The following is a 12,937-nucleotide window of genomic DNA, read 5'->3' as shown; positions in this document are numbered from 1 at the left end:
CACCTTTGTGTTCTAACATGGTGTTTGTTATGGACAGACTGTGGCGAGCACAGAACTCCAATAACAAAACACTACTCGGGTTCAAATTGGGGAGGCCTCTCCCACAGGTGGTGGATCCATGGGAGAGCATTGGGCAGTGTATGACAGGAAAGTTTGTGGAATTATCAAAATACCTGTTTTAAAACTTTCCACTTGTACACAGGTGAATAGATAATGCTATCATGATTGGGTATATGGAGCATTCCTGAAAGGCGAGGATGGATCAATGTTTGCCGCTTTGCGAAAAAGTCAGCTAAACACACATCAGCTAAACACACAATATAAGCCATGTAGCAATAATTATGGACAAAGTAGCACCTTTTAGAGGGTGATGGTGAGGAATGTTTGTTTGTTTGATGTTTGTTGCTCACCCCTACCCTCTAAAAGTTTTTTTAACAAACGTCACGCAAACATTGCACACTGCCGCCCTCCAAAGGTGTTAACAAACATCACACAAAGATCCTTACACACCGCTGCCCTCTCAGAGTGTTTTAAGAACCATGACTCATTGTTGACCTATAAAGATGACAACATCAGATAAACATCAATTAGCACTGCCCACCAAAGGTGTTAACAAATATCAAATAAACAAGTATTACACACTTCTCCCCTATAAAGGTGTTAATAAACATCAGTTAAATGTCACTCGCTGCTCCCCCCGTAAAGGTGCTAAAAAAACATAGAATAAATAAACGTAGCTCACTACTGCTTTATAAACATGTTAACAAACATCAAATAAACGTCACTCTAAAGGTGTTAACATTGAATGAATAAATATAACTCACTGCTTTCCTATCAAGGTGTTAATAAACATCAGTTAAACAAACTTCACTCACTGCTGCCATAGAAGTGAAGAAATTAGACGTCACTCTAAAGGTGTTAACGTTGAATGGACAAATATAACTTGCTGCTTTCCCATAAAGGTATTAACAAACATCAAATAAATGTCACTCTAAAGGTTTTAACATTGAATGAACAAATATAACTCACTGCTTTCCTATCAAGGTGTTAATAAACATCAGTTAAACAAACTTCACTCACTGCTGACATATAGAAGTGAAGAAATTAGAACTTTTGTTGTGTTTGCAAACTTGTGATGTGCTTTAATAAAAAAATGTTTTTTTCCTTTCTTTTATGAAAACTGCTTGAGGCAGCGTAGTTGTTTGAGAGTGAATGCTAACAATGGCAGAAAATAATTGTGGTCAGCTTAAACATTTGTGATCATCTCAAATGTCAAGCGATTCAGCTTATTCTGTTTATTATTACTTTATTTAAAGCCTCATTTCTTGCCCACCTGTCTGTTATTTGCTGTGGAAAAGCTTCTAATTGTAGTGTGCTTTGTAGCTGGAACACATGCATGAGTGCAAGTGCATGAGCAACTAGTCCAAGTTAATCCAGTTTAAGGACAGGATTTCTTCATCTACAGTCCAAAACATTATTCAAAGATTTAGAGAATACAGAGAAATCTTTGAGTGTAAGTGGCAAAGGCGAAAACCAATAATGAATGCTTTTGATTAGGGATGCATCAATATTGATATTGGGAAACAGCCCAATACTGTCCTCATTTACTGGTACTCATACAATATGCACCGAAACCAACATCCTACACCAGCTGATGCCACATGGCATAAGCCTAGAGTACACTGTCGTGCTAATGAACAAATAATTTGAGGCTTTGTCATCACATGATGGCCTGGTCAAACATACAATCTGAGTTGTACTTTTCAGGTCAAAACCGACATGCAAATGATTGTTTTCTTTTCCCCCTTCCCATCCATTCCAACTTTTTTGCAATTGAGTCTGTGCATGCTTGACTGGAAGTTTGGCATCCTGCTTATAAACACCCATTGAATATAGGTTTTATAACATTTGTGTTTGTGTGTGTGTGGGTGGGTTTTCAGGAGCGCGATGGCATGAGAGCAATATTGGAATCCTATGACAGCGAGCTGGCTGCAAGCGAGTACTCTCCTCAGCTCACACGCAGAGTTAAGGAAGCCGAAGAGATGCTACAGAAAGTCCAGGCTCACAACACTGAGATGGAGGTGAAGACTTCAAATCCCATAATGCACCCATCACCTCACTAATTGAGTTAACTAAAAATAGTTTATGGCAGGCTGCACTTTTTATTTCTTCTCTCTCGCTCTCTCGCTCTCCCTCTATCTCTCTCCCTCTCACTCTCTCCTTCTGTTTCCCCTCTATTGTTCTGGTAGGCTCAGCTTTTTAAAGCCCAGGAGGAAGCTGGAACATTCAAACTGCAAGCTCAAGCGGTATGTTATGTGCACCATGAGTACTGTTTGCCTCTTGCTTTCTTTCTCACTCTTCGATGCATTTATACACACAATCTTTCATTTTTAAAAATTATTTTTACTTCTTGTACTCAGATTATCAACAGTTCTTTCCATAGACGTATTAAATAATAAGCCAGTAAAAATAAACTACAGTTGTGTGCCATTAATATCTTAATTCAGCCAGACTTTGATTTATGAGATGTGGAAGCAGAAGGTAATGATACACTTATGTCATTTCTGGGCCGATATTAGCGATCACTTATTTCACTTTCAAGAATGAATACATAATAATAAATAGAACAAACTTAAGTGCATTTCTGTAAATGTTAATGTACAATTGTGATTTATTCCTTAAATTTAACATATTAAATTTAAAATGTGGCATGTGCATATGTTTGGGGCCCCTTTTGGCTGAAATCACAGCCTCAGAATGTTTCTTGTATCCACTTTTCCTTACAGAACGCCCCTAGAAATATGCATAGCTTGTCTTGCGTGCACTTCGCGTGTGTGTATATATATCCTCAGATTTTCGATAATATTCATGTCTGATGATGGTGAATGTGAAATGTCTTTCTTCAATTCTTGTTCCAGTTTTTTTTTATGTAAAGTAGTTTCAGGTTGATTTCGGGGTCTTGTTATAATGTCCACCCTCTTTTTTTTTTCTTTTATCAGTATCTTCACTGATGGTTAGCCAGTAATTTCCAGGATTTGTTGATATTAAGTAAAATCCCTTCTTCACTCCACAACATTTCCGGTGCCACAGCCTGCAGCACAACCCCAGAGCTTAACAGAGCCACCCACATGCTTAAGAGTTGGCAAGGTGTTCTTTTATTGAAATGCATCTCCACATTTCAGTCCACAGCGCTTGTTTCCAAAATGCCTCTAGTTTAAATGTTGTGTTGCAGACTTCAGACATGGTGAGATCACAGTTAAGGTTGCCTTCTGATGACTCTTCCATGTGGATGATGTTTGTCCAACAACACTGCACAGTGTGCAAGTGCATCACTGTTCCAGTGCCAGCTAAATCTTCCAGCAGGTAGAACTTTGATGTGGGGGGGTTGCTTTTATAGTCTTCTGCTGGTATGTAGCAGTAAGTTAGTTTTAGTTTCAGATCTTTAGCCTCTTAGTGGAGGCCATGACTGGTCAGTGTAAGTACAACACCCTGACAAGTTTGAAGGGTCAGATACTATATAGCGCTGTGGAATTGTGGGCACCTCATTAAGGCCCAGTAAGTCAAATAAGTCCTGAGATGTTACAAGGAAAAATAACACTGGTGGATTGACTGAAAGGGCAACCAAATGCCACATTTTATGTTAATATGAAGTATATTAGTTTGGCAAATGAATGCTAAATGTGCATTAGGTTTAAGTTTGTTTTCACACGTATTTTACAGTAGTTAGGAAATGTTAAGTGTGAATGCAAGCAAGAGTTTAACTCCTGATACGATTGACACAGCAGTTTACCTGCATGAGACCATGTGTCAAATCAAATCAAATCAAATTTATTTGTATAGCGCTTTTACAACGGATGTTGTCACAAAGCAGCTTCACAGAACTCCAGAAAAGACAGTTTTAACAAGAATGTAAAAACCCCCAGGTGAGCAAGTCAGGGGCACCAGTGCCAAGGAAAAACTCCCTCAGAGCTGAGGAAGGAGCCAGGCTCACCAGAGCGGACCCATCCTCCTCTGGTCAAACTTACCTACAAGTGATTGTACTACTAATATTAATAGCAGTAGTATTAGTTGTAGTTATAGCTAGGAGTCTATGAAAACATCAATGTAGGGTGGGCAGCTAGTCCAAGGTAGGTGGCGGTAGCTGGTCTGAAGTATGTAGCAGGAGGGCTCAACAGTCAGTTGTCCTTCAGTGTCCAGCCGGACATGTGGGCGATTGTATACTCGGAAGAAAAGCAGGGAGAGGGAGTTAGTTTTATTTTGTCTGTTTGTACGTAAAATAGGGAACGTGAACATTTCCAGAGTTCCTCGTGCAGCTCCCATTAAATTACTGAGAGGATTTAGGTGTGAACAGAAGCTGGTACTTTACTGGCTAAGACAAGGCACATTTTAGTGGCCAGTGTATTTTGTACATCAGTGGTTTTTAACCTGTGGGCTATGACCCAACAACTATAGTTGACTAGTGTTGCTGGGGGGGCCAGTGGCAGGATTTTTTTGTTTTGTTTTTTAAACAGCTAAAAATCGTTAATATCACTCCCCCAACATTGACAATCAAGCACCCCAAAATCCCCCCTTTATACCCTGCAGTCACTGGAAATTCAAAAGCACCTGTATTAGTAGATTGTTAAAACTTCAAAAAATCATTCAACTGCATGTGCAGTACTTCAGAAACACACATAATTTGCATTTTGTCTCAGTGTGAAAGTCTTACCGGTTATCTTGTTTCAGGGTAAAAGGTTTAGAGTAGATATGCAGGGTAAGGGTGCCTACAGAGGACAGACTTGGGCCCGATCCCATTTCTTATTTTTACCCCTACCACTTGTTTGTTTTCGAGTGCCATTCGAGTCTTATCAAATAAGGCTTTGTCGTATTAGATGAGTCCAAGAAAAAAAAGATTGGATTGGTTAAATCTTATGGGCTCCAGAAGCTTTTATGGACATTTGCGTGATCCGCAACTTGCAGAAGGTTAGGAGCTCCTGTTGTGCGTGATTGCAGTGGTAGACCACTGAAGACAAGCAGCAAAACTTTGCGTGAGTGTGACCGCTACTGTGCAAACGAGCTTGCATGGCTGTAGCAGTTCAGAATAAACCAAACCTCTGGTAGTCTATGTGCATGGTTTTAATATAATTTGCTGTGCTAACCATTTCAGTGAGTTTGAGAAGAACATAGTCATTCGCTAAGTATGTAGCTGTGGGCGCGAGAACAACTGAGGCACCAACATATTGGGAATAATTATCGGCAGTAGTTACAACATCCAACCAGGGGCAATAATTATATTTCCAATTAACATATTGAGCTGTAGCACTGTAAATAGGATCTACAGTGAAAAAGATATTCTAGTGACATACAAGCGTTTTTCTTGTACTTTCTGATGAGCTTTAAACAGAATGGGTGAGTTATTGATGTTCTGTAAAAGTTGTGTTTTAGACTCTTCCCATTATTAGGAAAGCAACTTTTAGTTGGAAAACTGTCCTCTGCCATGTAGATAATGGTCTCCATTATGTAGCCCCTCTTAACCACATCTGAAAGCCCAGTACTGAATACAATTTTGAAAAGCTCAGATACCTGAGACAAAACCATGCCTTTTCAGCGTGCTCTTCATAAGGCTGAAAGACTGAGCTGTACCCTTGTGAGGCCCAGTTTCCTAGAAGTGTCAGTGTTAAGTATTAGAGAGAACATTCAAAGTGGCACTTGCTCGGCCTTTTTTGTGTTATAGGGCTTTTGGGAATCGCATCCCGGATTGTTGGTTTGGTTTGTCCTATTTCTCTGAAAGGACTACATATTTTCTACCTCTAACCGTTTTATCTTCTCAGCAAGCTGTCAAATTCTTTTCTTGTTTGTTTTTTGTTTTTTGCTTTTTGTATTTTTGCAGAGCTGCCACCCTGCAAAGTAACTTTTTTCAGATCCATTCTAGAACCGTCTCAAATGTTCCAAATTGAATATTGACTATGCAAAATATTAAACTAATCTGTTTACATTTTTCTGCAGAGGTTTTCTACCTTCATTTTACAGACCTCCAAAACAAAAAATAAATGTACGTGCTTAGCACACAAACACTCATGCATGTCTATTGACTGCGTACAAATGTGTATGTGGGCCCTCTGTGGTCCATAAATACATTTATGTGCATACAATATGGATGAGAGGATGTGTATCAAAAGCTCTGTAACTAAATATGTAATGTTTTAACTGTATTCTTACAAAAAAAAAACTCTTTAAATTCAAACTGTATTCAGTCGTCTTCTATGAGTTTATTGGCTCGTTTCAAAGCTGAAATCTGATTATTGTCCGACTCACATAGACCCAGAGTTTCCCCATTATCTGATTAATCAAGTGCATGTACACGTCCATCGGGTTACTGACCAAATCTGATTTTCTGCAGTTATCAAATTATTAAGTGCATGTAAACTCACTCACTGACAGGACATTGGAAATTAGCATTATGCTTGTGGTAGAAATTTCATGCTAAAATTAGCAGTTTCGGAAACTGCTATCATCTCTGGGATGATGTTAGTTAGGAACATATTAGAGCCAGGTATGTTTGATCTAAACTCTCAAGGGTGGTAGATCTCCAGGACTTGGGAAACTGTGGTGAGTTGTAGATGAGCATGCTGTTACAACGTCTTCGTAATAATCGTTGTGTTAAAGGAAAGATAAAGAGAGTTTGTGCACTAATCTCTTTTTACATTGTAAATGTAAAATGTCTGTATAATAAATTAACAAATTTCATTGGTCAGGTTGCACTGGAACTTGAAACTCTGAAGGAACAACAATCCTCAGTTTCTGAAAGCAGTCCCATAACAACAGAGGAGGAACTTAACTCCTTAAGGTAAGTAAATATTGTGTTTGCATTAACGTTTTTTCATTTGGACAATGTTTTTATTCAGACTGACTTGTACAGACTTGACAGACTGAATGTAATCATAGTAAAGAGGGATAAGAGTGTAGTGTGAGGAGTCTGGCCCAAGGATCCTTAATGGTATAGCATGGTGTACTTGCCCTGACAGGGAATCAAACCCTAGTAGTGTTGCCCACTATGCCATATTGGCCATTATACCTGATATTGACTAAATCTGTCACTGTAAGTTAGAATAAAAAGTTGTCATTTTGTTAGTTGCTTCTTATTTATGACTTTTATCTGTTTGTCTTTGGTTCAAACCCTGTTCAGTCTGCTCAAAGGACCTTGATCTACTGGATCAGTTGTTGGATCCAGGTTGCAGCTGAACTATGCAGACAGGGCCAAGCTCATCATTTGGCCACTGAAATTGGTCTATATTGTGGTTCACATTAAAGGGCTCGTGGTGAAAATAGTTTTTTGAAATATTTTTTTTAGAATGGCCCTTACCATGTCCAGACTTGAATATTTAAAAAAAAAAAAAAAAAAAAATAGGTTAGATCTCAAACATGATGCATGCATACAAGAAGACATAGGGATATTTCTGAACTCCTAGGAAAAATGGGGAAAACTTCCTAAATTGAGACTAGAAAGACTATGAGCTGGCTCAGAGAAACATTTGAAGTCTGTGATTTCAGCCAGTTTTGTGTAAAATAAATTATGACTGGTTTTATGACTGGTTTTGTTGCATAAAATGACTGGTCACAAGAAAAACGTGGGAAATGTCACGTTACTGTGTCTTGTGGCACTGCCTAGCTGCTGTGGAAACCTGATTATTCCACATTAGCATGTGTGGCCTTTGTGCCAACCCCCCCCCCCCTTTGATCATGCAAACCTTCACATTCTGTAAATTGTCCTTTAATCCCTCTTGAACTTCTGTCCCTGAGGAGCTCACGGTTAATTGGGGAATCCACATATTGCCTGCTGTCACACACAATTGACTATTTGTTTTGCTGAGTATAAAGTTATAAAAGAAATCCGGGAAAAAAAATAAAAAGCTACCCCACCAAAGAAAAGTTATAGCAAACACTGTGTGTAATTACATAGTTCATTTAACCACTGTAATTAGTAAGGAATAAATGAATAGTTATGCATATCAGCATCTGTTTCCAAAAACAGAAGAACATGAAGTAAAAGAACAAAAGGAGGAAAAAGTGGGATAAAAAAACACAAACATACATGAAGGGAAGATGGACCATTTAATAAATAGAATTTTATCCCCTAAGGCGTTGTTCACGTTAGCAGGCTGAAGTGGCACAAATCAGATTTTTTGCCCTAATGTGGCTCAGATCTAATGTTTTCAGGGCTTTGTGGACATTCAGATCTGATATGAGTCACTTTTACATGTGGTCCTAGATTAGATACGTATGCAGTTAATGTCCATACTACCTTAATGTGATGCTGAGATCGGAATTCGTGTGGTTTTTTTTTCTTTTCTTTTCTACGGTACGTGCACCACTAGAAACATTCAGCGTTACCATGGCAGCAGTGCTGAACAGAAGTTAAAGCCTGTTAATGGTGGAAAAGAAACACATCTCACCTTTTTCTCCTTCGTCTCGCTCTAATAATGAAGCTGAGAGCTGATCAGAGTTAATGATCTTCACAGCTAAGCTCGTTCTGCAGGTTAGTTTGTGCTGATGATGAACATGATTCATTTATGTGACATTACTGAGTAGGTGCACCTGAGGGTCATTTCAGGATGCCGGTTCGTTCACATTGACAGAGAGTGAACCATTGTGGCAAAGAGATCGGATTTGAGCAAAAACTCAGATTTGAGCAACAAGACTTGTAATATGAACATAGTTTAAATGTCTCTTGAAGGCCTCCGGGGAAGGATTTCCTCATCACAGCTTCTGAATGCGAATGGGTCACTCACTGTCATTCAGAAGCAGATCATACAGTTAAAACCTTTTTATTCTCAAGAAGATATGAAGATTAAATAAACGAGGCAGAGAAATAAAAATGATAAGTCAAATATGGATTGCATCCAGTCATGTTAATAAAAGGCTTTATTTTCATATTCTGAAAATGCTTTACCTAAAGTCCCAGATCAGAGCATTCTGTGATTTTTAGAATGACAGTGTGATAGTGGTCTGTGTCTAAGACGTTTTCAGACGCTCCTTTGGATCAGTGTTAATATTGTTCCATATCTTATTCACTTTGGAATTATTTATAGAACGCCTTTCAACGGACACTGTCATAAAGCAGCTTTGCAAAAACCCAGATTTAGACCCCTAATGAGAAAGCTGAGGATGACTATATCAGGAAAAGCTCTCTAAGACCATGAGAAAGAAACACCAAGATAGGAAAAAGGAAATACCACACAGGAGCATGAGGAAGAAACACTGAGAGGAACCATGACTCGAAAGGAAAACTTCCTAAGAGCACAAGGAAGGAGCACTGTGAGTAGAAAGACTGAGACTCAAATGAAAAAGCTCTCTACAATTGTGAGCAGCAAACACTGAGAGGAACCAAGACTCAAATGGAAGAACTATTTTAGAGGATAGGATTTCTGCCTATCATTCCACTCAACACTCTGGGTCTGAAAGGATGAGTAGCTGTCAAGAAGCTATGACTGAGAAAAGGAAATGGATGAAAAATGCAGTTCAACTGGGGTCGGCAACATGTGGCTCTTCTATTGCGTTGTTTCGGCTGCACAGCAGAATTAGAATTTTAGGTAAAAATAAAACAATCCTCCTTTTATAGTAAAATAAAGCTCTGCTGATCATTCTAACACAGTTTTAGCAATAAATGTCTTAAACTCTGGAGTTAATGTAGCCTATTACTGCTAATTCACAGACCTTTAAACCTGAAGTTTGGAATGCAGAGACAGCCGGTCACATAGCAGCTCCTCCAACAGTCTCTAGCTAGTAGCTAACGATATGGCAAAGAGAGAGATTTAACACGAACGTTGATCATTAGGAGATGAACGGACTTATCAGTATTTCTAAGCGTTCCTGCCTGTTTCCTGATACGGTTAATCTACAACAAGAAACTGACAATCTCCAGCTTCTTATTCAAATTTTCCTTAAATCGACCTTAAATGCTGCAGCTGTTATATTCTGGAGTGGAGCAGGAAAATTTGAACAAGAAGCTGATGAATGAGAAGCGACTTCAGCCTTGTAAAACAGTCGAACACAGAGACATTGTACAAGAAACTATTCTACTTTTGAGGAAAAGTTTCCTGCCGGAGCTGCGAAAAAAGCAGCTATAGCTGAGCTAAAGCTTAAAGCAGAGCAAAGTCTGTGTTTCAGTTTATATTTTTAGCCTATGCTAGCACATTAGCACATACTGAGACATACAGGCAAGGTGATAAAATGGACAAAATGTTGTGGCTCCTGAGTAGACATCTGATATGTGGAGTAAGGTTTACAGACCAGTAAAAATTTGCACGGACAGAGTGCAAATTTGTAATTGAGAACGGACAATACAACCAACGTCTAAGATTGAACTTGGAAGGATAAATGCTTCACTGCTGATAAGATCCTTAACATACAGAGTAACTCCTGGTGTTCTCAGAATAATGGCCTGACCATTCCAGAGCCCAGACCTCAACATCATTGAACATTTTAGGATTGCTTGGATCGTGAAAATAAACTACCAGCTTCTAAGAAGAAACTTTTGTGGTGTGGAAAAATGTCCTTGCAGATTTTCTAAAGAACTGAAAGCAGGAATTCTGGAAAAAAAATGAAAGCACTAACAATGACAAAGGTTGAACAAATTAAATACTGAAAAAAAACAACATTGTATTCGGTTGTTGAAGCCTGGCCTCAACCCCACTGAACACCTTTGGGAGGGACTGGCACGTTGATTGTGAGCCAGGCCTTCTTGTCGTACAGTGCCTGACCTCACATGTGCTCTTTTGACCTAATGGGCCCAAATTCCAACATAAAACTCTCCAAATCTTGTGGAAAGCCTTAGAAAAAATGAGCTTGTTATAGCTGCAGATGGGGGCCAACTCCATATTAATATTTGATATAATATTTGAATGTGATGTCCAACAAGCTTATATAGTTGTGGTGGTCAGGTGTCCACATACTTTTGGCAGTATAGTGTGGGTGGAGCTCAAAGTGGACTGAATGTAACTACAGGATAGGTGTTTCTTATAAACTGGAAATGTATAGTCTCAGTGTATTGTAGGCTACAGCATGTGCATCTGTGGAGTGCTTATAGCTCAAAATTCATGTGTAGTTGAAGAGCCGCTGTCTTTGTAGAGCTGCAGTGCATGTGAGTAATTCTCTGGATTACTTGATAGTGTTGTCAATTCACTCCATCTGCTCCATTTTCAAGTTATCATCCCTTTTGCATTAGCAGTATGCGTTAAAATTGCATTTACAGTGATACATTGGTTTTTTTTTTTTCCCACTTTTAATTCCTAACCCTTGTGACTAGCTGAATTGGGAAGCATAAATCTGTCTTAAACGTCTAGCAGTTTGAGGTGGAAAACACAAAGACACCATCACATTAACTGTCACAGCGGACTACAGGAACGCAGCCAGTTCATTGACTCCTGCACAGTATAGTTTTTAGGATTAAACTGAAGTATTAAACTTTAATGCGTTCAAGTGATAAATAATGGATTGTAAGCACTGAGTGATATGTTTGACTGGGCTTAGTCTCCTTAGGCTTAGGGAACTACCATATCAACCGTTGCAAGTTTTCCGTATCTTTCATGTTGTATCATCTGGGCAAGTACTTTGTGAAGTAATGTAGTTTTGCCAGTTTTCTACTTTTTGCTCCTGTAAATTTGGCCAGCTCATGAAATTATGCACATGCTTCTCTCATTAAAACCACAACATTGTTTCTGTGTTCATTGTCCATTTTATCAGTTCCACTTACTATATCGGGGCACTTTGTAGTTCTACATTTACAGACTGTAGTCCATCGGTTTCTCTGCATACTTTGTTAGCCCCCTTTTAACCTTTTCCTCAGTGGTCAGGACCCCCATAGACCCTCACAGAGAAGGTGCTATTTGAGTGGTGGATCATTCTCAGCACTGCAGTAACACTGGCATGGTGGTGATGTGTTAGTGTGTGTTTTGCTGGTCTGAGTGGATCAGACACAGCAGTGCTGCTGGAGTTTTTAAACAGCGCTGTGTCACTGCTGGACTGAGAGTAGTCCACCAACCAAAAATATCCAGCCAACCCTGTCCTGTGGGCAGCGTCCTGTGACCACTGATGAAGGACTAAGGAGTTTTTAGAGGCTACAGTTACTTAGTAACTTCAGGATGCTTTTCTTTGTAAAACAGAAAGACATTCTGCATTATCCTTATCATTTTATCCCTGTCAGGATATCCCCGCTGGGAGCTTGCTGAGCACACCTTGCAAAAGATGAATCCCCCGTTGAGATCCATTGCATTAAAGTTTAATGTAGTGATTGTGTGTTTGGGCAGGCAGAAGATAGAGGAGCTGGAGTCGGAACGCCAGAGGCTGGAGGAGCAAAACAATATTCTGGAGATGAGACTGGAAAGACACAACCTTCAGGTAGCACATACATTACACGCAAGCTTTTGAGTTGTTGCTCTACCAAAGAACACCAAGTGGTCAATATCTCTTTATTTTTTGAACTTCATTTTTAGAAAATCATGTTTTTTCCACTTATTTTCTTTTGATTTTCTTCTTCCTTATTGCGGTGGGGGTCATCTTATGTCTCGTATTTAATGGTTTCCTGGACATTAAACAAATGAAAAGTGGTCTCTGAGTTTTGCACAGTACTGTACTGTATATATCTTTAGATTCTCAAAAGTCCATGTGAATGATGAATTCTACACCTTGGCTTATTTCTCAGTAAAACACAGTATTAGGGAGGGTCTCTGAGCTGGCTGAGCATTTGGCTTGATGATAGATGAGGTTGGTGGGAGGAGAAGGTGGTCTTATTGTTTAATGTTGTTTTTCCACTGCTGCTGGTGCACAGTGACTTAATCACAACTCGGAAGATCCTTTAGAGGTGAGGATTTCAATCAAATGTTACCAGAAAACAATAATTTGTCTTTACGCAATTTTTTCTATTGAATGATATTCTTCCTTTGAAACATTTTAGACATAA

The 12,937-nt window shown here is 39.1% G+C and overlaps 1 protein-coding gene across 2 annotated transcripts in view; it reads left to right on the top strand.

Annotated features, from left to right (window-relative positions):
- mad1l1 (mitotic arrest deficient 1 like 1) overlaps positions 1 to 12,937 on the top strand; it is a 111,872-nt gene that overhangs the window by 48,671 nt on the left and 50,264 nt on the right. For both annotated transcript variants that reach the window (XM_017717427.2, XM_037543179.1), the window contains exons 12-15: positions 1,941 to 2,081; positions 2,250 to 2,306; positions 6,735 to 6,826; positions 12,285 to 12,375. In XM_017717427.2, the coding sequence (XP_017572916.1) occupies positions 1,941 to 2,081; positions 2,250 to 2,306; positions 6,735 to 6,826; positions 12,285 to 12,375 (381 nt within the window). The remainder of the gene's footprint in view (positions 1 to 1,940; positions 2,082 to 2,249; positions 2,307 to 6,734; positions 6,827 to 12,284; positions 12,376 to 12,937) is intronic.

Source organism: Pygocentrus nattereri, chromosome 12 (genome assembly GCF_015220715.1).
Source record: "Pygocentrus nattereri isolate fPygNat1 chromosome 12, fPygNat1.pri, whole genome shotgun sequence".
In the NCBI taxonomy this organism is placed as follows: domain Eukaryota; kingdom Metazoa; phylum Chordata; class Actinopteri; order Characiformes; family Serrasalmidae; genus Pygocentrus; species Pygocentrus nattereri.
Note: the sequence above shows the minus strand (reverse complement) of the source record. Positions and strands in the feature narration are given on the sequence as shown.